The sequence below is a fragment of the Typopeltis vanoorti genome, chromosome 7 (assembly GCF_054136105.1).
Source record: "Typopeltis vanoorti isolate ZY-2024b chromosome 7, IOZ_Tvanoo_1.0, whole genome shotgun sequence".
Classification (NCBI taxonomy): domain Eukaryota; kingdom Metazoa; phylum Arthropoda; class Arachnida; order Uropygi; family Thelyphonidae; genus Typopeltis; species Typopeltis vanoorti.
The window spans coordinates 133040608-133065704 of record NC_143555.1 but is presented as its reverse complement, the minus strand read 5'-3'; the positions used below and the strand labels follow the sequence as shown (position 1 = coordinate 133065704).

At 36.2% G+C, this 25097-nt stretch overlaps 1 protein-coding gene across 8 annotated transcripts in view; it reads right to left on the bottom strand.

Moving 5' to 3' along the window:
- Positions 1 to 13493: 13493 nt before the first annotated feature.
- Positions 13494 to 25097, bottom strand: part of LOC150105078 (RNA-binding protein Pasilla-like) — a 132571-nt gene continuing 120967 nt past the window's right edge. For all 8 annotated transcript variants that reach the window (XM_090395475.1, XM_090395478.1, XM_090395480.1 and 5 more), the window contains one exon: positions 13494 to 17283. In XM_090395475.1, the coding sequence (XP_090251601.1) occupies positions 15910 to 17283 (1374 nt within the window). In that variant the 3' untranslated portion in view covers positions 13494 to 15909. The remainder of the gene's footprint in view (positions 17284 to 25097) is intronic.

The window sequence follows — 25097 nt, the reverse complement described above, 5'->3', positions numbered from 1 at the left end:
TTATGTGTATATGCCCTGCAAGTTGGTTGTACAGCAGAGGAAAAAGATGAGTTCTGGAACGTGTTAGATGAAGAAATGAGGGAATTGGAAGAAAATGAGATGGTGATTGTCAGAGGAGACTTGAACGGGCACATAGGAAGACAGAATAGAGACTGTGAAAGGGTGCATGGTGGCCACGGAGTGGGAATGATGAACCAGGAAGGAGAGAGGGTTGTGGACTTTGCAGTAGCGTTTGATCTGGCAATTGTGAACTCGTTTTTCTTCAAGAGGGAAGAACATTTGATAACATTTAGAAGTGGTAACAACAGCTCACAAATTGACTACATTTTGACTAGAAGAAAACATCTTAAGGTTGTGACAAATTGTAAGGTAATTCCAACAGATCAAGTAGCACAACAACACCGACTGCTGTGTGCAGACTTTAAATTAAGATCGAAGATAAGAACTTCTGGTTGCCATGGGATGAAGACAATTAAGTGGTTTCGCTTAAAAGAAGAGAGTGTGAGGAATCGTTTTAGGGAGAGAGTGTTAGAGAGGATTTCAGATGGACTGGAAAGTGTACAAGATTGGTGGAAACATAATTCAAAAGTAATCCTGAGCTGTGCAATCGAGGTGCTTGGTGAGACATCTGGAAAGATTAGAGAGCAGAAGGAGGGTTGGTGGTGGAATAATGATGTACAAGTGGCAGTGACAGCTAAGAGGAAGGCAAAGCAGAAGTGGGATGAGTCAAGAGTGGAAGAGGACAGAGAGGTGTACAGAGAGAGAAAGCAAGAAGCCAAGAGAGTTGTGGCACAGGCGAAGGCCATGGCATATCAAGATCTGTATGATCAATTAGAAACAAAGGAAGGACAGAGAAAAATTTACCAACTAGCGAAATGTAGAAATAAAGCAGCTAAGGACACCTTACATGTGAGGCAGATCAAAGATGCTGAAGGAAGAGTATTATGGAGGGATGTGGACATAAGAAACAGATGGAAAATATACTTTGAGGGACTTCTGAATGAGGAAAATGCAAGGACTCACAGAGGAGATGGGCAGCCTTCTGAGGGAATGGTGCAGAACATCAGTAGAATGGAAGTGACAGAGGCCATGAAGAGGATGAGGAATAGAAAAGCGGTGGGCCCCGACAGAATTCCAATGGAGGCATGGAAGGCACTGGGGGAAGAGGGAATTGACCTGCTGTGGGACCTGTTCATGAAAGTTTGCCAACAGGAAAATATACCCGAGGAATGGAGGGAGAGTACTCTTGTTCCCATCTACAAGGGTAAAGGGGATGCACAAGACTGTAAAAATTACAGAGGAATAAAGTTGATGTCCCACACAATGAAGATCCTAGAAAGGGTTCTTGATGGTAGATTGAGGGAGGAGGTGGAGATTGCAAAGGAACAATTTGGCTTCATGCCTGGTAGATCAACAACAGATGCTATCTTTGGGTTACGACAGATGATGGAAAAATATCGAGAGAAACAAAGGGAGCTACATCTGGTATTTATTGATCTGGAGAAAGCATACGATAGAGTGCCAAGGCAAGAAGTCTGGAGGTGTCTGAGGGAGAAGAAGGTGCCGGAGAAATATGTCAGGTTGGTGCAGGAAATGTACAGAAATGTGAAGACAAGTGTTCGGACCTGTTTGGGACAGACAGAAAGTTTTCAAGTAACAGTTGGCTTGCATCAAGGGTCAGCATTAAGTCTGTTTCTGTTTAATATTGTGATGGAGGTGGTAACAGAGGAGGTGAGAGAAGATGCACCTTGGACAATGTTGTATGCAGATGACATCTTGCTGTGTGTAGATTCAAGAGAAGCGGAAACTAAACTGGAAAGATGGAGAAAAGTACTGGAAGAGAGAGGTATGAGACTGAGCAGAAGTAAGACAGAGTATATGTGTTGCGCAGTGGGCGGTGGCCAGGAGACAGACCTGGAGCTGGAAGGAAATGTCATCAGGAAGGTGAGAGACTTTAGATACTTAGGTTCGACAGTGGAAGAAGATGGAGAAGGTGAGAAGGAAGTGGGATGCAGGATACAAGCAGGTTGGAGGAACTGGGGGGAGATGGCTGGAGTATTATGTGATAAGAGGGTGCCGATCAATCTGAAAGGCAAAATTTATAGGACAATAGTGAGGCCAGCTATGACATATGCTATGGAAACTGTGGCCCTGAGGAAAAATAACATTAGCAGGATGGAAGTAGCAGAGATGAGAATGCTTAGGTGGATGTGCAGTGTGACCAGAAAGGATCATCTGAGAAATGACCATGTCAGGGGAACAGTGAAAGTTACGAACTTAGGAGCGAAAATACAGGAGGCAAGGTTGAGATGGTTTGGTCATGTGATGAGGAGGGAGGACGAATATGTGGGAAGAAGGGTCATGCAGATGGATGTGCAAGGAAGGCGGAAGCGTGGGCGGCCAAAGAAGAGATGGAGGGAGCTGGTAGAAGAGGACTTTAAGATGAAGAACTTGGATGTGGTGACAGCCAAAGACAGGAAGGTGTGGAGGAGACTCATAACAAACAGTGACCCCACTTAAGTGGGAGAAGCTGCAGAAGAAGAAGAGTTTAGTCCTGTTGTATAGTGTCTTAATTCCATATTTTTATGAGGTGAGGGGGATTGTTGGTGAATGTATTTGCCTGTTATGGGTAGATTTTCTATAAACTGAAAAAACTAAGGTTCCATCAGGCTGGCAGGTGACTAGTGTGTCTAGGAAAGCCTGTCTACAAGAATTACTATGTGATACAGATATCTTCTTCCACTGAATCTGATGGAAGAGTCAGAGCATGGTCTTCCATACCCAACTTGTCATACAGGTGATTGCTAATGCAATTTATGTGTTCAAGGCAGATGTTAATAGATCTACCAGTCTATGCAAAGTAGGCTAAACTGCAGGTACAAAGAACTTTTATACACTCAAGGATGTGCAAGATGATGATCTTTAGTAGAACAGATGAAAACACCTAGCTGAATGAGTTTGAAAGGGGCATGGAGATAATACTTTTGGAGATCTTTATCTTGTCAGCTGTGCTGTGATGTAAGGATAGGGAGTATGCAGTATTTGGTTGATTTTATAGGGGTTGTAGCCTTTGGCTAAAAAAAAAAAAAGTGTTGTGAAGGTATCAAAGTTCAGTTTCAAGGCCTGTGCCATTTAAACAAATAACCCTGGCTTTGAGGATGCCATGCTGGTGTGATTGCTCACGTAAATACCTTCCTGTATGTGATTTTTATATAAAGTTCTTCCCAAATATAACCTCCATGCCAATTTCAAACCACTCATTCAACTAGCTACCATCATCCATTCTCTAAGGATCAACTTCATCCTCTTGCACATTATGGAGTGTATAAAGTTAGTTGTGTTTGCAGTTTAGCCTATTCTGGACAGACCAGTAAATATGTTAATATCCACCTTGAAGAACAAAGATTACTTCTGTAATCATCCATATGACAAGTCAGGACTGGCAGACCATACTTTAGATATATACCTTGCCACAGAATTAAATGATGGATAATAGCTTTGCCATATATAAGTCATTATAGGTCTGAGAGACTATTTTAGAATCAGCATCAGCTATGAATCCTTCAACATGCATGGCAGCATTAATTCTTGTGGAAAGGCTTAGACGTTGATTATACATTTTTACTAAATAGCTTAAGGAAATTACAATGTATACTAGGATATACATTAAAATAAATTTTAATACACTTCCAATATTTCGGCAACATCATGTTGCCATTTTCACAGGAACTTAAAAACAAGACACATACATGCAAGCACAACAAACAGTAAATGAAGATGAAGCAGGAAGCTATTCTTTCTCCTAAAAGTCCTGATGGTGCCCCCTAGCAGGCAATGTTGGTATTCTTGGGCGATTGGGCTGAAGGTCTTCTGATGTAGGTTTCCTAAATTTGGGGCAGTCTCATGCAACCAAATTTGTCAAGGTTTGGATTGTTTCTTAGGGCTGAGGCTGATTCCATGAAAAGCCTTTTGTATTTGAATTTACTATGGTGTATTATCGTGGCTTTCTTCCACCGTATTCTATGGCGGGTATCCAGCGCATGGTCTGCAAGACCAGAGTGGCTGTATTGGTGAAACCGGATGTCGTCCTTGTGTTCCGAAATTCTGATATTAGCTGTCCTGCCTGTTTGGCCAAAGTAGGACAGCTTACAGCTGCAAGGAACCTGGTATACACCAGATAGGACGGGGGGGGGGGGGGGGTCTTTAGTGGAGTGGATAAGGGATGCCAATTTTTTATAGGGTCTGGAACAAGACGTTAAGTAATGTTTTTTTTTAGGATTTTTGTAATTTTTTCCATACTCTATATCCGAGGCGCCTTGGATATAGGGTATGGTGATGGATTTAGAGTAATCCTTGTTGTGGGGGAGGGGGTATTGGTTTCAGTATTTTTTTGGGGGGGGGGAGGTAGCCATTGGCTGACAGTGTTGAGAATGTGGTTTAGTTCTGTGTTTAGGGCACTGCCATGTGAACAGATAAGTAGTTTAGCCCTGTTGTGTAGTGTCTTAATGACTCCATTTGTTGCAAGGGGAGGGAGGTTGTTGGTGAATGTATCTGCCTGTATGGGTGGGGCTTCCATCAGGCTGGTGGGTGACTAGTGTGTCTAAGAAAGGAAGGTAGTTGCTTTTTTCTTCTTCCAGGGTTAATTTGATTCTGGGGTGTTGGTTGTTTAAGTGTGTTAGGAAGGAGAGGAGTGCATCGGAGCCATGTGTGCCAAACAGCAAACACATCATCATATGGCAGCATTAAGTTGCCAAAGATTTGAGAGCTAGCCCAATTTCATCAAATTAACTTTATGGTTGTCTGGCCTGTAGAGAGCACCTTGTTAAGACACCAGTTATTTTCAGTTAAAATGCAAAAAATTTCTACACCTATTTAGTTGAATGCTATGTGCTTGCCACAGTTGTAATTTATGCTATAGTGATGCTGGATAGAAAACTTGTGAAATATTAGTACATGCATTAAGTGTTATCAATAACCAACCCCAATTACCTGTATGTATCTCCAATTTTGATATCAAGCCTAATCCCATTTTCCATTATAATGAGATCCATGTAGAATGAAAAGCAGTGGAGATAATGTGCACCACTATCTCATACCTGAATTAATATCAATTTGTATTCCTGTACCTCCTTCTATTCTAACTGCTGATTTGCAACTCAAATATAGACCATATATTGTTTAAAATTAAGAATGTCAACTTAGTGATTGATGCTCTAAGTTTGACCTCAAGCACTTTTATCATCATCATCAAATTCCTGACATGTACCTTCAAGGGGTGTACAGGATATGATAGTACTATATGAAAAATGTACATCATTACTAACTTCCTATCTACAATTTTTCTCCAAATCAGTCTGTTACTTACTTGTCAAGACTCCAATATTATCATTATGAGATCTTATATTTCTATCATCTAAAGCACATTGTACCGTATCAATCCATCTATATCTTGGTCTTCCTCTGGGTCATTTTCCTGCCAACCTGGCAGAGAACACTTGTTTTGCTAATCTTTCCTCATCCATTCTGTTTAAGTGACCATACCACCTGAGATTAGCTCTGCTAACGCATTCCTGGATGCCGACAATTTCAAGTTCTTTCCTAATATCCTCGTTTTTAATGTGATATTGCCATTGATGCCATCTGTTCTCTAATCCTTCTCAGGACTCTCATATCTGCAGTCTCTAGTCTTTGGTCAAGTGTTTTACTTTTGACCCAGCTCTCAGATCTAAGTTAAAACTGGTTTGAACACTGTCTTGTATACAGCTAATTTAGTGTTCCAACAAATTTCTCTCGTTCCATATGAATTTATTCAATTGACTTCCTACCATACCAGATTTGTTGATTCTGTTATCTATTTCCATATTTAATTTACCATCTTCACTAAAAATCATGCCTAAGTAGCTGAAATGTTTTACTTGTTTGACATGTTCTCCGTTCACAACGCAGTTGACATTTTCAACGATTCTGCCTATTTTTAGTGCTGACCTTCTTACCATATCTATTACAACAGTTATTTAATTTAGTCAGGGAATCTTGCAGACTTGTAGCAGATTTATTTAGAAGTATAACATTGTCCGCATAAAGCAAAGAGCTGACATTAATATCTCTGATTCTGATATCATGTTTAATACCACTTTCCTTCATAATGTGATCCATATAGATAATGAATAACAGAGGGGATAATGTACATCCTTGTCTCACACCAGATTTAACATTAAACCATCTTCTAACTGACGACTTAAAACTCAAATACAGACTAAGTATTGCTTATTATAATGCCCCATTGACACCATATAACCGTAGCGTATTGAATAGCTTCTCTCTTGGCAGCTTGTCATATGCCTTTTCCAGATAGACAAAACTTAAATACTGATCTTTGTTATATTCCCATGCTTTCTCAACTATTTGCCGTAAAGTGAAGACCTGAGAGTGTCTATTTGGCCTGAATCCAGCTTGTTCTTCACCAAGCTTTTCTTCCACAATTCTTCTCAACCGTTTCTCTAGTATACTTGCATAGATCTTGCCAGGAACACTCAGTAGGGAAATACCTCTGTAATTCTCACATTCAGTTTTATTTCCCTTTTTATGTATGGGTACTATTAGAGCTCTACTCCAATCATCAGGAATTCGTCTCTCTGGCCAGGTTTCTGAACTATGTTGTGCAGCCACTGTAAGACTTTTATACCACCATACTTCAGTATTTCTGGTCGAATATCATCTACTCCTGCTGCCTTTCCATATTTCAAGCTTTTGATGGCTTTTTCTACTTCAAGTATGGATATGTATTCTTGACTGTATACCTGTTGAGTGTTTTTTTACCACTGTGCTCTCACTGTTTGTTTCATTTAGCAATTTTTCAAAGTAATTACTTCATACTTCAAGGATATCTTTTTCTCCTGTTTTCATGTCACCTTTATCATCTCTAACTCCTTTTACAGCACTCTTTCCTCCATTTCTAAGAACAACCTCCAGAATATCTTACCACCTTCTTGATATTTATTTTCCTGTTCTCTATAGTAATTCACATTACATACCTCCTATTTTAGTAAGCACCACTTTAATATATTTCAGTACTACCTAATGCATTTAATTCATTCCTTGCTTAGACTAATTTAAGAAGTGCAGTTTAGCACTTTTAAGATAACACAAACAAATGAAATTAACTTTTATGTGCAAGGTTTTCAATCATATTGGTTTCTGAGAAAGATGGAAATGGTAGATGAAAAAATAACTAAAAAAAAATTATTTCCTGTATTTTTCCAATTGAAATTAACATCTTCAGATACAAAGTGCAAAATATTGGCACACATGTGCAAAACGAGTAGAGACTGAAGGAAGGTTAGGCCACTAACTGACTGCTGATGTGCAACATACAGCCTCTCCCATTTAGTCGACCTCACCTTCTCAAGGTAAGGCCCATTTCTAAATGGCTAAAGGATACCTTCCAAGTTGAATACCACCATAATCTTACTTATGGACATCGGAGCTAATGATATGTCTGGTCCAAAGAGAAGGGTTTAGTTTCTGCCCCCCCCCCCCTCCAAACCTGCTAATATGTAGTGTGAATGTACCATGGAAATCCAGAGCTTTCTCTCATCTTTGAGAATATGGAGGGGGGGGGGAACAAAACCGAATCCTTGCTCTTTGGGTGTATCCTTTGTGGCTGAAGAGAGGCACATAGAAGCCACCTTATAGCATGGATACCAGATTGCACTCTATGGGTAACATTGCTAAGGGTATCTCTGCCTATTGCATTTTCCTCTGCTCTTTTTCACCTCATCTCTGACACGCTAACATAACAGTAAACTGAGATCTATAGTGTCACTGCAGTTAAAATAATCAAACCTCATTAGCACTTTTAAGATGTCACAAACAAATGTAATTAAGTTTTATGTGCAAGATTATCAATCATATTGGTTTTTGAGAAAGATGGAAATGGCAGATAATAAAATAACTAAAAAAAAATTTCCTGTATTTTTTCAGTGGTCCCACTCCAAACCAGATGAATGCACTCCACACCATTACTCCTCTACCACCAAACTTTACTGTGGGTACAATGCACTGTAGTAACAAGCATACAGCAGGCTGCCTCCACACCCTGCAAAACAGGTGAACCTTGATTCATCGCACCAGAATACCGTTTTCCATAGGTCTGGTCAACTGTTCAGTTCACATTCTCTTTGCACCAGGCCAGACGAGCTGCCTTGTTCATGTTCTGATGTTTGGCTTGTGTGTCGCTGGTCTTCCTTGGAAACCCAGTAAATGGAGTTCTTTTCATACAGTATTAGTACTCACCATGGTGTTACTGGCACTCTGGAACTCATCACAGATGGTCTGTGCCAATTGTAGCCGGTTTTTGCAAGCTACCTGTTTTAACAACCTCCTGTTCCTGTCAGTCATTTTCAGTAGCTACCCTGGTTGTATTCCTGCACTTATGTTAGAATGTCTCCATTTGTTGATCACATCGCAACCATTGATTATGGATGCTCCAGTTGAGCAGCAGTAGCATGCCACCAATCTGACAGCCCATGAATGTAGCCAGGTTTTGCATGATACCCATTTTAACTGTTGCTGTCAATCATTTTCAGCAGCTGCCCTGGTTGTGTTCCTGCACTAGTGATGCTAGAATGTCTCCATTTATTGATCACATTGCCCACCATTGATTTTGGATGCTCCAGTTGAGCAGTGATGGTATGTATGGACATGCTACCAATCTGACAGCCCACAATGACACCTCTCTCTCAAAGTCACCGAGTTCACATCGTGTTGCCATACAACCTGTATTCAACTGCTACGACAAAATACTGCTTCCTACTATCTGTACTTTTAAGAAGAAAGCCAATGACAGAGCGGAATGGAGGAAATTGCTGCTGAGCTACCAGTCCTAAGACTGATGCAACTGATGATGACTATCTGTACACCAGTTTATGTTATTACCAAACCTGGAATGTTCCATAACTTCAAATAACAGGGGTGTCCAGACAATTATTGTCTGGATGGATGGAAGCCAGTATTTAGCTGATTCTTGAAATACAGAGATAATTACTATTGACCTGTTGCTCTGATACCAGTGCTGCCTAAAGTAATGGAGGTCAATGGTTAAATTCAGCCCCTTGAAAATTGTAACCAATAAGGATTCCACTAGTCAAGATCTACAGTAGATGGAAGTTTTTTCCACTTGGGTAGACTATAATAAATTTAGTTTAATCCTTTATTCAAGTGTAAGCAAACAAACTTTGAGCCTGAAGTATCTTCAGGACTGAGGCAACTCATGATAAAGATGGACCATGCTCTCATCACTCGTCTTAGTATCGCCCATAATGCAAATAGTGTTATACACATCTCCTTGCGGATGTGCTATGTATTAAGGGAAGGGCCACTACCCAGACTGGTTTCAACCTTTATTAAGATCTCATCAGTGAGAGCCAGACCCAGAGGTGGTGATATCAAGGTAGAAGCAATGGAGAAGTCATTTACCTATACGATTTGTCAAAAGGTGTCTCAACTTATTAAATTACTCTGGATTTAGAGAAAGATGTTGGAAGTTTTTCCACTTGGGTAGACTATAATAAATTTAGTTTAATCCTTTATCCAAGTGTAAGCAAACAAAGTTTTCCCTAAGTATCTTCAGCCTTTTCCATTGCTTCCACCTTGGTATCACCACGTCTAGGTCTGGCTCCCACTGACGAGACCTCAATAAAGGTCGAAACTGGCCTGGGTAGTGGCCCTTCCCTTAATGCATAGTGTTATACATGTCTGCAAGGAGATGTGCTTTGCATCATGGGAGATACTAAGACAAGGAGTGATGAGAACTTGGTCCACCTTTACCATGAGTTGCCTCAGTCCTGAAGATACTTCAGGTGCAAACTTTGTTTGCTTGCACTTGGATAAAGGATTAAACTAAATTTATCTACACAGTAGACCTAGCCTTCATCTTGGCCAAGCACAGGCTTCTCGGAACAGTACCATGCTATAGTCTGCCTTTGTAGTGGGATTGCCAGTTTTCTCTCAGATCATTCACTGTGTGTCATGGAGGATGTTTTCTCTTTTTAGATTTTCCTAATAATGCAGGTTGATCAAGACTCAAGTATTTTACTGTTCTTCGTATACCAACTATCTCTAACTGATCTGTTCAATTTTGCTGACAGCAGTCTTCATTTCTCCTGTTCATGACAACTGTTGCAGTGCTCAAACATCAACAATTTTGCCTTTTTCTCACAAAAAATATCTTAGTTCTATACCTTTGATGATGCTCAGCATAACAGTCAAAACCAGATTATAACTCTTAGACTGACACTCCTACCCTTTTCTGGCACAAACACTCTTTCTATAGCATCCTCAGTTTCAATTTTTTAAAAAAAAGCATCTTCCTTTTTCATTCAAGAAATGATTTTTCATCTGTACTAATACTGTACAAATCACAAAATCTCCCAAAGCTTGTAATGCTGTTCTCATCTTTGGTGGTACACCTAAGACCTTTTTAAAATTTTTTCATCAGTGTCCCTTTTGATTATTCCACAGATTTTCTTAAATTTCTTTTTTACATCTAAGCAGACTAAATAATTAAACTGTCAACTGTTCCATTATTTAATTTTCTTTTACTATTTTTGATCTTACATGATCTCAATCTTTAAATGCTATGACTTTTTTCTTTTGTGAAATTTTTAGGTTGTATATTTATACAACCTAAAAATTTCACAAAAAAATAAGTCATAAGTTGATGACTTATTTCATAAACTGATGTTTGAATGAAACCTTGTTTTATTGTTGCTGTTGCTTTCTATATTTCAATAATCTAAATCAATATATATACTGAATAGAGTTGGGATAAACTGCATCCCTAACACACCTTGATTACTTTTTTTTTTTTAATTAACATACTGTATTTTTGCATCTTTATGTAAACTTTGTATAGCTTGTACTAAATGTAATGGATATCCTTGTTTTTCCATTATATTCCATAATTTTTCTTGTCTCATTTGAAATGTATTTTATCAAAAGCTTTCTCATAATCTATAAATAAAGGCTTAATGAGACTCCAAATTAAATACCTTTTTGAATAATTTGTTTTAAAACAAATATTGTCTATACGTGATCTTATGTCTTTTATTCAGAGTTTTACTGTAAATTTGTTGCCTGTATTTAATAACTTATTTCTCTATAATTTCACAATCATCTCTATCCCTTTCTTAAATATAGATATAACCTTAGCTTTTGACTTATCTGATGGAATCTCACATTTCCTCCAGCAATCATTTTATTAATTTTAAGATGTAAATATTATCCCCAATATTTCCAAAGCTCTATTATTTATGCCATCTAATCTGGTTAATATTCTATTTTTTGATGCCTTTATTCCTTTTTTTAGTTCTTCCATTCCGATTGGTTCTATATCAGTACCGATTTCTTCATTGTTTTTTCTGTTAATAAATTTCGATCATAACGTAAATTCTTATATTCTATCCATTGTTTTTCTCTTGTATTATGTTGATTTGTGCTGTATCTCTTTCATTATTTTATTTCCTTAATATTTTGCAGGCTGTCTTGTCTTCCACGTATATCTTTTATTTTATTAATAAATCAAAATCGACAAACACTAAATATGCAGGAAAATCATATTCATTTACTTTTTCTATCACTTGGTTAACAGTGTGAATATGATCTGTTCTAGAGAATCTTGTTCTACTTGTTCATGTGGCTGTCCAAAATCTTGTGATTTATTTAATATAATGAATTTTAAAATTCTGCACAACTATGATAACAAACCAATTGGCCTATAGTATTTCTGCTGCCCTTTTTAAATAACAAGATTATCATCAATTTATGCCATTGCATAAATTATCTGCTTAACAGACAAACTCTTCTCTCATCAACTCCCTCCAGTTGCTTTCTCATAGATACTGTTTTCTGCATTGTCTTTATATATATATATATATATATATATATATATATATATATATATATATATATATATATATATATATATATATAGGTATTTCCATGGGCACTGCTCTACTAAACTGGCTAACACCATTCTTATACTTTGCTCTAGCCATGTAAATAAGCAGCCACTGGTTAACAAGTATTTCAGCTCCATCCTTATTGAACCAACTTTCCTCTTTTTTCATTCTATCTTCCACTGTTCTTTGGAACAGCCTTCTCCATACCATTTTGTCCACCAAATACAATTTCCATTCCCACATCTCTTCAAGAAATACATTAGCAGGTTTCTTCTTTCTCTCTAACCACTTTGTCCACACACACAGCACTGATGTTATGTCTTGTGGACTCTCATAGATGAGTAGTTGTAATATATACAAGGACCAAAATTCAAGTATCTTTGTAAAGCCTTGTGGAATGCCATCCAGTAATTCAAATGCTGCAAACATTTGCAGGAATACATTGTGCATCATGTGGAAGTGATATCTGAGGGAAAAATGGTAGTTCCAAAATTCACTACCAGTGGCACTATAAGCAACAATCATAGAACTTGCATATCATGCAACTCGGCAGGTGACAGAAGGGTTTAAAAAGGTGAACACAGGATTTTTCCCTTCATTGTGGTTGTTAATATCATCCACAGTGATGGGACCAACCTTTCTCCAGCATGCTTTGCTCATGAAGCTGTATGACCCAAACAACTGTAAACCTGTTGCTGCACTCCGCGAATTCCATTGCCTAACAAATGTCAACGAGATCCACTATCTCCATGTGCTCTGTGATGAATGATTAGTCGTTTTGAAGAAACAGCATTGTTGGGAGTTAGACCTGGCAGAGATCGCAAACCAATCGGTTCACAAGTGAATGAAATTGTTACTGCCAGTTGGAGCAGGCCATGAATAACAACATTGATTCCTGCAGTGCATGTGCTGTATCAAGACACATGGATGTGCCTTACGCAACTGTATCAAAAATTCTACATCTCTACCATTTAAGATAACCCTGACACAGGAGTTGTGCCTGCAGGACTTTGAAAGTCAACTCAAAAGAATTAAATGGACAACTAGTTAATAAAAATTATCAGCAAATGGTTTTGAAGCTGATGCAACTTCAAAGTGACAACAAAGAATGTCTGTATTCATAAAATAAATACACGTCAGTTTAACACTGCATTGTTATGATCATGCGACAAGTATTTTTAATATTCTTAAATTGTGAAGAAAATAGCATGATTTTCTTTATTCAATATATATATATAACTTTGAACTTTCTCTCGGGATTGGGATAAGGATATTTGCAGGTTGCTTGAGCAGTCCTAAGCGAATGACTAGTTGCTTGTATTTGATATTTTGGGCATTCTGCTTTAATTTTGTTGCTGGTTAAACACTTCAATTTTTAGTTCTAATATATGCTGAAATCATTTCATAAATTTTATGTGCACTGCAATGTTAAATAGTACAGTACTAGTAAACAGCATATCAAGAAGCTAAAATTGCACATTACTACTATTTAAAATATCATTTCACATAAAATAAACAGTCATACATAATACATAAGCCTCATATCAGATAATTTTTATTGCCTTCAACTATTTCATTATTTCTGTTGCAGCAGTATTACAAATTTAGTTACTGAAACACTTGTGAAATTAACTTCTTGAACAAACTATTTTGCACATGAAGCGACCAGCATGTATCCGCTATTGGTTGAAATAAGTAAAATAAGTAGTAATGAGAATACATACTAGTAATGTTATACTCTGATGAAAATCTGCACTTACTTTGTAAATACATTTGTCACTTTTTACTTAAACCAAACATGATTATTTGTTCTCAATGACAAATGCTGAATGCATTAAAAACCTTAAAATCAAATTTAATAAAATTGCTCTGAAATGGTATCGGCAATGCTCTCAATACTGATTATTCATTCAATCTTAAACATGGATTGTAAAGAAACATCAGCAATAAATCTTGACTACTAATTTCATCTGAATTCTAGAAATTCAGAAGAAGTTCAAGAATTCTGAAGCATTAGCAGTAAAAAAAAAAAAAAAATTTATACATAAAATGAATTTAGTTCTATGAATGCTTCTGTAAAAAACTTCAATGTTGTAAATAAATTGTGAGCCTTTTCCTTATCCTTCTAAACTAATTACATAGCAAACTATAAATATTTGTTTTTCAAACTAGTGAAACTCCTCACACACACACAAAAACACACACAAAAAAAGTAATCTGGAACTGTAACTTTAAACAAACATTTTCCGGAATAATGCATCAAGTGCATATGCAGGTAACTTGAACCAACTCCAAATAATTCATTTTCATATGATACTCACTCAGACTAGCAGTCTCCTTGGCCATGACAGGCCAGAGATAATGCAAAAAAAATAATATATATATATATATATCTATATATAATAATAATTAAAAATCTTATTTTCAGAATTCAGCATACAAACTTCTCACTGGATAATAACTGATAATGCAATACACAGAAAAGGGAAGGATGCCGTTTGCATCAAATTTTGAATAAATAATTTTAAACAGAACTAAAATAATTAAATACAATGGTAGCATTTTTTTTAAATATTTCGTTCTTTCACAAAATTTTGTTATTTTGAAATGTATCAATCTTCAAAAACTTGGAAGATCTATAAATTAAAAGTTGTTTTTTACACATACCAAAAACTTCTCAAATTGTAGCACTCAAAATTACATTCATAACTGCAACTTCTAGAACATAAAATACATATATTGTATTAATTAAAAAATAGTATAATCAATGATTGTTCTGAATGAACTTAAATCTTTTCATATCAGGTAATTATTCCTACAAAACTCATTTACTTATCCATGTACAGAAGCTCAATACTGTTCAAAATCAATCATATATTAAATCAATTTATTTAATGTAATTATATTATTAACAGTTTTTTTTGTTGTTGTAAGAAAAATAAATAAATAAATGAGAAACTGACTGATACCAGTTTATGGAGGAAAATTATAACTTAGTTTGGTTTTCATTTTTTTTTATTTATTTATGGCTTCATCCTTCCCTTAAATTATTTATACAAAAAAAAAAAAAAAGCCATAATTTTTAATAATCATCACAGTCAATAGGGACCTTTCCCTCCAAAGAAATGCATACGTGTGTGTGTTTGTGTGTACATATACATAAGCAAGCACTTAATAGATGATGCTATTTCATCACAAGTATATATATATATAAAATATGAACACAAAATAGGAATTTATAGTGTATATATATCCATGTATACATATATCTATATATATACACACAACACACATTACATATGTATACATAAACACTTCATAAATATGATGTATGTATGTAACTATCACATACACATATCATATTTATACAGCACCTTTAAGGATTAAAATTATATATATAAAAAAAAAAATTGAGAGTTCAAAGCAAACACAATAAGTTGCAGAAAAGATGGTACACCAGAATCAGAAACATCGGGATGATAAATGAAGGAGGGAAAAAAAATGACTAAACATCAAGGTATTACCCAATTATGCAAAGGGAATACAATATTCCTTCTCCTTGTGGTATGACTATGCAATATTAGATTATCTGTACACTTCAAGCAGCAAGTAAATTAACACAGAGACAGAGCACAATCTCAAGATAATATCATTCATGTTTCAATATGGGTAACAAAGTGCTTTGCAAAAACGAGTGAGAATTCTCTTGTAGATGTGGCACGTGTAATTGTATTCAAACAAAATACAATTTGCATGTATATATTACATATGATTAACATTTGAATAGTTAATAGTTTAGTTATGCATAACAAATAACACCATTTGCCTCACCTTCAACACATGGAAAAAAAAGTACCTCCAAGAGTACTTATTCAAGTTGCAGTTTATGGAAGAAGGGATAAAAATTGCAGCAATGGATGACAGATGAGTAAACTTAACAATAAAGCAGTTAGCGAAGAACTCCCATTGAATTCTGTCGAGCTCGTTTAGCTTCTTCATCTGCTATTTGCTGTTCAATAAGATATTGCGCAGTGCCAACAGAGTTTGATGAACCAGTAATTGTTACTATACGGTTACGAGTGCCTGGAGCAAATATGCCCTTTTTTGATATCTGAATATTAGCTCCACTAAATCTTTGAATTTCTACCAGAGATTTACCACCAGGTCCAAGGATTGCACCTACAATATTTTCACCAACTTCTACTTCTATTTTCGTAGTGTCTCCAATTGAACGATCATTGGGTGTTGGACTTTTTCGCAAAGAGGAGGGAACATTACTCAAGCTAGTTCCAAGTCCAAATGAATTATTATTAATTGGTAAGGCAGCTGCACTTGGCGATGCTAAAGCTGGTGAGGTTCTTCGAAATGGATCATATACTGTACCTTCTGCTTGCATTAGAAATCGATCAGTAGAGCGAGATGGAGTGGGAGATGTGAAGCCAGGTCCTAAGCCAAGTCCAGAAATTCCATTTCCAAGACTCCCAATTGGTCCAAACATACTTGACCCTGCAGCCAATGGTCCTGAAGTTCCTACTGAGGTGCATGCAGTTTCCATTCCTGGTATTGCAGTAGGAGAAGTATACATGCCTTGACTAGCTATATTACCTGGGGGCAATGGACAACTGCTGGCAGCAGAGCTGGCCATACCTATTCCCAAACTACTAATCACTGGAGTGCTGTTCATATTGTTTAACATGTTCAGTCCTAAACTAAGCATGCCATAATTTGCTAAAGTATTCATAGCTGCGGTTATCTCCATTACAGCTTGCTCAGAATAACCACTAGTACGTAGCATAGCCTTAACATTGTCAATGAGTTGTGCTGAATTAGCAGCAGCATGAATAGCTGGGCCTCCAACCCCCATCCCCATTCCAGAAAATGGCATTATTCCTGTAGGAGGTGCACTAGTTTGAGGACAGGTAAAACTATTGGTGACTGTAGGACTAAGACTATTCAAGCTACCATTGGAACTATAGCTCGTGTTACTAGTATTCATTGTTCCACCTGAAGCATTAGCAGCATTGGCAAAGGGGGAACCTGTAGGATTAAAATTTGCTACAGGTCCAGTTACATCTGCATAACTAACATTTAGACAACTACCACTTTGAGGATCTTCTGCAATTTTGGCTAGAATCATAGCACATGCCTTTTTATTATTTTCTATTTCGCCTATTACTGTAATACAACGTTCTGCTAGAGCATGATCCTTTGATTTCTGAGAAATCTGTACATATGCACCACTTTCTTCTTTAATTTGTTTTATATAACTACCACCTTTCCCAATTATCATTCCTGCTGTGCTATTTGGAACAAGAATCTTCACCTGCAATGAGAAAATTTCATTAGAATTGTTTCAGTTCTGCAGATATGAAATTAAGAGTAAAATTAGTAGTCTTCAAAAAAACTGAAATTTTTTTAAAAAATTAATTCTTATCACTCCAAGTTATGCCACTCTCAACATTTCACTTTATGTGTTTTACTTTGATAGTTTATATAATTTAGGAATGCTTACTTTAATGCAAAATGAAATTTGATAATAAATGTCTGTTGCAGTTATTTAGTTAAAAAAACAGAAACTAATAACTGTATTAGTTATTTTTCCACTAAAAACACCCAGAAATATTCTTCCAATACTATGGAAGAGATCGCAGCCTAGCAAGTTTGTCGCTTTCAGGCCATCGCACAATCATGTTTCAAATGAATACCATGGGATTTGCCTGCATGCAGATAGCAAGAATAAAAAGTATACTAGCACAATCTAAATCTTTGTCCTGTCAGGAGAAAAAAGGCACAGAAAATTCCTCTTGCTGCAGATAGGATTTGAACCTAGACTTGTAGTGTGTGGTGAAACCAATGACCACAGCAGTTCATATACATAATTAATAACTATGTAACAGAAAATTGGATTTCATAATCAAATAATTTGATGAAAAAAATATGACTACATGAACTTGTCAAGATTAATTGGAAGTGCAATATTAAAAAGCAAAAACTTAGAAATAAGTATATTTATCAAATTATAAAAGTTGGATAAAGCTTACAGGATTTTCTAAACCAGGGATTCTCAACCTATGGTACGTGAGCCACTGCTGGGATGGTACAAAAACAGAGTATAAAATAAAAGGGTGTAATTAACATATTTTTTTACTCGCAACATGAGTTGAGAATTAAAAATGTATGCAAAAATATTTAACAGTTCTACTTAAAATATTTCATGAAACTAAATGAAAACAATTAGATTTTACGTTATCATTAAAAACTTTTGTATAATAATATACAAAAATAATATGGAAGTTCAATTTGAATTTAATAAGTATTAATCAAATGACAATAACAGAAAGTAACTTGAATATATTTGATCGAACAACAATGGGAAACAGTTTGTTCATTGTCGTTTGTTTAGCCACGAGCTGCAGTTACAGTTAAGAAAGTAGTGGTGTTAGATTATTGTCTTTGAATGTGAGATTTTATTTGTGAAATTGTCATATTTATATGTAGTTTGTACCAGAGGATAAAAACCAGAACATGAATAAGTGGATCCTCAAAAAGATCGAAGGGAGAAATGAGTGTAAGTGAGGGGAAACAATTCTCCCTGCCAGAAGCCACTACTTCGAATCCTAACCAACCAATGGAGGACATCATTGTACAAGAATGCAACAGAAAGCCCAGTACAGCACAACGTAAATATAATCTTAGTTATTATCATATGGTTTCACATATATTGGAGAAGAAACCGCATCTGTTTCCCAGTGTGTGATTTGTTATGCAACGCTATCAAAACATTCGATGAAGCCTTCCCTTCTTAAATGTCATTTTGAAACCAATCATGGCAATTTGAAACACAAACCTTTGGAATATTTCAAGAGAAAACTATCCAATTTGTCAGCAAGGAAAAAACAAACATCCTCATTTTCAGGATTTAACACAAAGGCTCTGGAGGCATCTTATGAAGTCAGTTTAAGAATAGCTAAGGCAGGAAAACCTCACACGATCGGAGAGTCATTAATATTATCAGCAGCTACAGATATGGCCAGAATAAGTTTGGGAGAAAAAGGCAGCAAAACAACTTGAAATGATTCCATTATCCAATGACACTGTATCACAAAGAATTTCAGATTTGTCTTCAAATGTGTTAAGGAGCATCATCATCAACAACCATGGGTCCAGTGCCCGTAGGTGTCTGCTGCCATCTTGATATGATTCTCCCATTGCATTCTATTTTGTGCAAGATGACTCAGTTTGTGTATAGAATTAATGCACCATTTGACGATGTCATCGCCCCATTCTCTGTTTGGTCTTCCTTTTGTTCTTTCCTTCAATTATTCCAAACAGCAACGTTTTTAGTTTCCTCTCATCATTCATTCTACGTATATGACCAAGTAGCTGTAGTTTCCTTTTGATTATTTTCTGGATCAGGTTTTCTTTTGGTTGTATTTGTCTGTAGATTTCCTCATTGTTCACTTTCTTTATCCAGCTTATTTTTCTTTCTATAGCACTTTCTATAGCACTTCCTCTCAAATGCCAATATCCTCCTTTCAGATTCTCTCAGGAGTACCCAGGCCTCGCATCCATAGAGCATGTTGCTGAAGATACAGGTTTCTACAATGCGCAGTCTAGTTTGCATCTTTATAGCTCAGCTCTTCCATATTTTGTCCATGGCTTTTAAAATAGTTGTTGCTCTGGCTATTCTAATTTTTATCTCTTTTTTGGGGTCCAAGTCATGCGGCAACCAAGATATGTGAAGTGTTCCACATTTTCCAGTTGAAATCTGTCTATCGTAATTCTGTTCAGTAACTCCTGTTGTCCGAATATCATTGTTTTGGATGAAACTACTGACATTACTAGCATGGCCCATCTTCTTACGTATATATAAGATTTATAGATGGGAAAACAGTGAAGGAAGAGTTCTTGTTTTGTGAACCACTGCCTGCTCAAATAACCTCAAATGAAATATTTTCAAAATTAGACCAATTTATGAAAATGAATGATATAGAATGGAATAAATGTGTTGGTGTTTGTTTCTGATGGAGCATGTACAATGGTTGGGAAACACAGTGGCATTGTTGCAAAAATTAAAGAAGTAGCTCCACAAGCAAAATTTTTACATTGTAGCATTCATCGCGAGGCTTTAGCCGCAAGAAATATGCCTGTTGCTTTGAAGACAGTTTTGAATGAAAGTGTAAGAATTGTTAACTTCATCAAGTCCAGAGCTATGAATTCACAACTATTTAGCATTTTGTGCAATGAAATGGGTGCTGAACATGATTCTCTTTTACTTCACACCGAAGTTAGGTGGTTGTCAAGGGGAAATGTATTGAGCCGCCTGTTTGAACTTCGTTCAGAAGTGCAGATTTCTCTCTCTGACAAATCCTCAGACTTGAATTATTTCACTGATGAACTGTGGCTTGCCTGGTTGGCTTACCCGGCAGATTTATTTTGCCACCTCAACCAGCTGAACACGAGCTTGCAGGATGCGCGTACTTCCTTATTCTAGGTATAGGATAAAACTGAAGCTCTTAGGAAAAACTTGGCTTCATCATTAAAGAAATCGATACTGGAAACACGCATTCCTTTCCATTGTTGGATGTTTTCTTAACTGGGAATGAAATTCTACTTCATAGTGAATTGGCAGTGAACATAAAGAAGCATCTTGGGAGTCTAATCATAGATTTCAAGGAATACTTCCCTGAAAACCTGGCTTCAGAATTTTGGATTAGAGAGCCGTTTCCCATTGATGACACCTTACCAGATACGTTAACTCCTTCCGAGAAAGATGAACTGATCGAGCTCTCCTGCGCCAGAAGTCTCAGGCAAACGATCAAGAGGATGGATTTAACAGACTTCTGGTTGGGAAGAAGAAATGAATATCCAATGATCTCCAAAAAAGCTGTAAAATTTCTATTGATATTTGCAACTACTTACCTTTGTGAATGTGGGTTTTCTTCTCTCATTTATATCAAAAACACGTACAGGAACAAGTTGAATGTTGAACCCGATTTAAGACTCAAATTAAGTCAATTGAAATCAGACAAGAAGCTGTGTTTAGCTAAACAAGCACAACCTTCACACTGAAACAAGAATGTGAGTTCTGTAATTAAAAACAAGTTACACTTATAGCTTGTACTGATTGTAAGTTTATTTGAGAACTGGAGTACCATTATCAGGAATATGTGTTTGTCAAAATTTGTTTATGTATTCACTCATTATTTTTAATTTTTAAAATTTGCACATTTTACAGAACTATCCACTGAATACATTCAAAGAGTATACGTTTCTCCAATAAATATCTGAATAAAATAATAAATAACTAAATAAATCACTAGTATTGTACTTATTTTGCCCCTGGGACCAATAAATCATGCTTTTCCAGAATAAATTTGCTTACTGGTACATCTAATACCCTGAATTAAATAGAGTGGTAAGCCACTGGAAAAGGTTGAGAACCTCTGCTCTAAACAATCTATCATACGCTACCTCTATACACTTTCTTACAACAAATTTGAGATGGTTAATAATAGCTTAAAAAACACCTATTTCCTCAAGGGGAATGGGCAGAGCTCTTTTAAACCTAATTTCTGTAATTATTGGATAGCCATTTTCTACCCACAGTACTGATATCAGCATCCATGGGTACTAATAATTTTCAATGCAGGGTTAATAATATCATGGTTCTCTAGATATCATCTGTCTCTCTAGAGACAAAACAAACAAAAAAAGTCCATGTATTTTTTAATGTGATTAACAAAGAGTCTGCTGGCATGTGGCTAAAGTAATGAGTAAAACTCAGTTATCCTCTATACCAGGGGTTGCCAAATTTCTTTGACCGTCGACCTCTTCAAGAGTGTCTTGATGCTTTATCGACCCCCTCTATTTTACTATTACGTAATTATAATAGGACAAGCGAAAAAGATGCTTATGTGAGTTTTTAGATTGTTTATTTTATAGTTAGTGTTTATTGTATGTATAATATAGTATATATTATTATATTACTATCACTAGTAATATCACTGGTATTACTACCAGCCCTTCTCAACTCTTCAACATAGAGAAGTTTAGCTCGTGAATGAATAACGACTGAATTATAATATGTATGTTGATGAATTTTAGAACATTAAGGCTCACTTGTATGTCGATGGCAAAAATGAGACTGGGATCGAATACGTGTAAGTATAAGTAAATAAGTGACCGCACACATGTTGCCATCTCGCTCCCGCTGCGCCTGCCGAGCGGGAACCACACACACATCCATTTATTGGTAAATACGTCATTTTAGCCTACTTGATTGGCCTCCATAACTATTTTCATGACCTTGCTCCATCTTACAGGTCCTACTCATGTCACTGCTTCCACGATTCACTCTTAATTGCGTTGTCATTCAGGATGGAGATAATCCAAGTTAACCGAATTAAATATTACCCATACAATGATGTCGTATATTTTTCTATCAACCCGAGCCCGAATCGACCCCACTCAATGTTACATTGACTCCTGGAGGCCAATATCGACCACTGCTCTATCCTATGATTTGATGAATTGATGTCCTCTTTAACAGGCAAATGATTTAAATTGCCAATAATTAAATTTTAAAACAAAAGCAAGCATTAAATTTGCAAAAGCACCCTTTTCATTCCCATGTAACAAACATCCACATACAAAAACTCAGAAGCAATACAAAATCTAAAATGCTTACTAAATAACTTAAGGAATTCACAACATATAACAGAATATAAATTAAATTAAACTTTAATATTTTCAATATTTCGGCAATGTCACATTGCCATCTTCACAGGAACTTAAAATAAAGATGCGCACGCAGGCACTACACACAGTAAATGAGGAAGAAGCGAGAAAGCTATTGTTTCTCCTAAAAGTCCTGATGGTGGCCCCCTAGTGACCGTTGGGCTGAAGGTCTTCTGATGTATGTCTCCCAAATTTGGGGCAGTCTCATGCAACCAAAATTGTTGAGGTTTTGCATGTTTCTTAGGGCTGAGGCTGATTCCATGAAAAGCCTTTCAAATTTGAATTTGCTACGACGTATTACTGTAGCTTTCTTCCACCGTATTCTGCGGCAGATGTAGTCCTTGTGTTCTGAAATTCTGATATTCGATGTTCTGCCTGTTTGGTCAAAGTAGGACAGCTTACAGTTGCAAGGGACCTGGTATACACCATGTAGGTCTAGGGGAAGTCAAATTTGAAAGGCTTTTCATGGAATCAGCCTCAGCCCTAAGAAACATGCCAAACTTCAACAAATTTGATTGCATGAGCATGTCCCAAATTTGGGAGACATGCATCAGAAGACCTTCAGTTCAATGGCCAAGAATACCTACATAGCCTGCTACGGGGCACCATCAGAACTTTTAGTAGAAACAATAGCGTCCTCATTTACTGTGTGTAGTGCCTGCGTGCATGTGTCTTTATTTTAAGTTCCTGTGAAGATGGCAACGTGACGTTGCCAAAATATTGGAAATATTTATTAAATTTTAATTTAATTTATATTCTATTGTGCGTTGTGAATTCCTTAAGTTATTTAGTAAGCATGTGTAACCAACGTATAAGCCTTCCTACAAGAAAAATCTAAAATGACAGCACAACTGACAGTAGCATAAAAATGAAAGGCATGTAACATGGGTATGAGATTATTTTCACTGGACAATACTCAGCTCCTGAATAACATACCATTATATGTTAAGGCTTCATATTATATATATATGTTAAAGATACCAAGCAATTTTATAAGCTAGGTTTTAATCCTTTTTCCCAAGTAAGCAAACAGACACGTAAGTCAAGTTTGCACCTGAACAGAGTTCAAGTCTGAGGCAACTCATGGTAAAGGTGGAGTAAGCTCCGATCACTTTCCTTAGTATTTTCCCCCAATGCAAAGCACATCCCCTTGCAGAGATGTATGATGCTGTGCATTAAAGGCAAGGGCCACTACCCAGACCGGTTTCGACATTTACCCAAGGTAAAAAACTTCCTACATCTTACTCTGATCCTGAGATTTTTATTTAATAAGGTCAGAGCACCTTGTGGCAACTCATCATCATGCGTATCAAGGATTTAGGCCTAGCATGGCATGTTCCGGCCTTAGAAGTCATCGTTTAAGAGGACATCCTGGTTTTCTTTTTCCTAATGGCTTGTACTTTAAGGCTTGTTTTGGTAATCTTTCTGTTTTCATTCTTTGAATGTGTTCCATCCATTTATGTTTATATTTTTTTTAATTTTTTCTATTACTGGTTCATGGTTTAATTCTTTCATAACTTCATTTCTTTTGTGATCAAATAGGGTATACTTTGCAGTTTTTCTCATAAACTTCATTTCTGTTGTTATTAATCTTTGTCTTTTTGTTTTATTGTCCAGATTTCGCTTCCATACATTAAGACTGGTAGGGCTAATGCATTGTGTACTTTTAGTCTGGTTTGTTTTTGAACTAGGTTTGGTTTAAATATAGAGTTAATTACGCCTTTCATTTTTAATTTTTATTTTTAAATATTTTGTAATTTTTATGTTTATATCTTTTTCATACGTGATCATACATCCTAGGTAGTTAAATGAATTCACCTGTTCTAAGATCTTGTTATCTATTATTATTTTAGTTCTTGCTGGATCTTGTCCTTTAAAAGCCATAGTTTTTGATTTTTCTGTTGATATTATCATACCATAATCTTTGGCTATCTCATGTAGATCTAAAATGGCTTTCTGATAGTTATCTTTAGAATTTGTAATTATTATTGGGTCGATGGCAAAAAGGAGGGTGTTTAAGTTCACTGTACGAGAAAGTTTAATTCCTTGATGTATATTTTTATTATTATTTCATTTAAGTAAATATTAAAAAGAGTTGCTGAGAGGGGACATCCCTGTCGGACCCCTTGGTATCTCTCTCATATATGATAGCTGATGATTTAATCTTATTTGTATTTGATTATTTTCATATATACTTGTGATAGCTTTTAGGATATTATTTGGTATTTATCTTTCTTTTAATATGTTAAATAATATGTTTCTTTTAACTTTGTCAAATGCTTTTTCAAAGTCAATAAATGCAATAAGTGTTTCTAAACTGTATTCTCTTCTTTTCTATTATTAATTTTAGGCAAAAGGCCGGGTCTATACATGATCGTCCTTTTCTAAATCCATTCT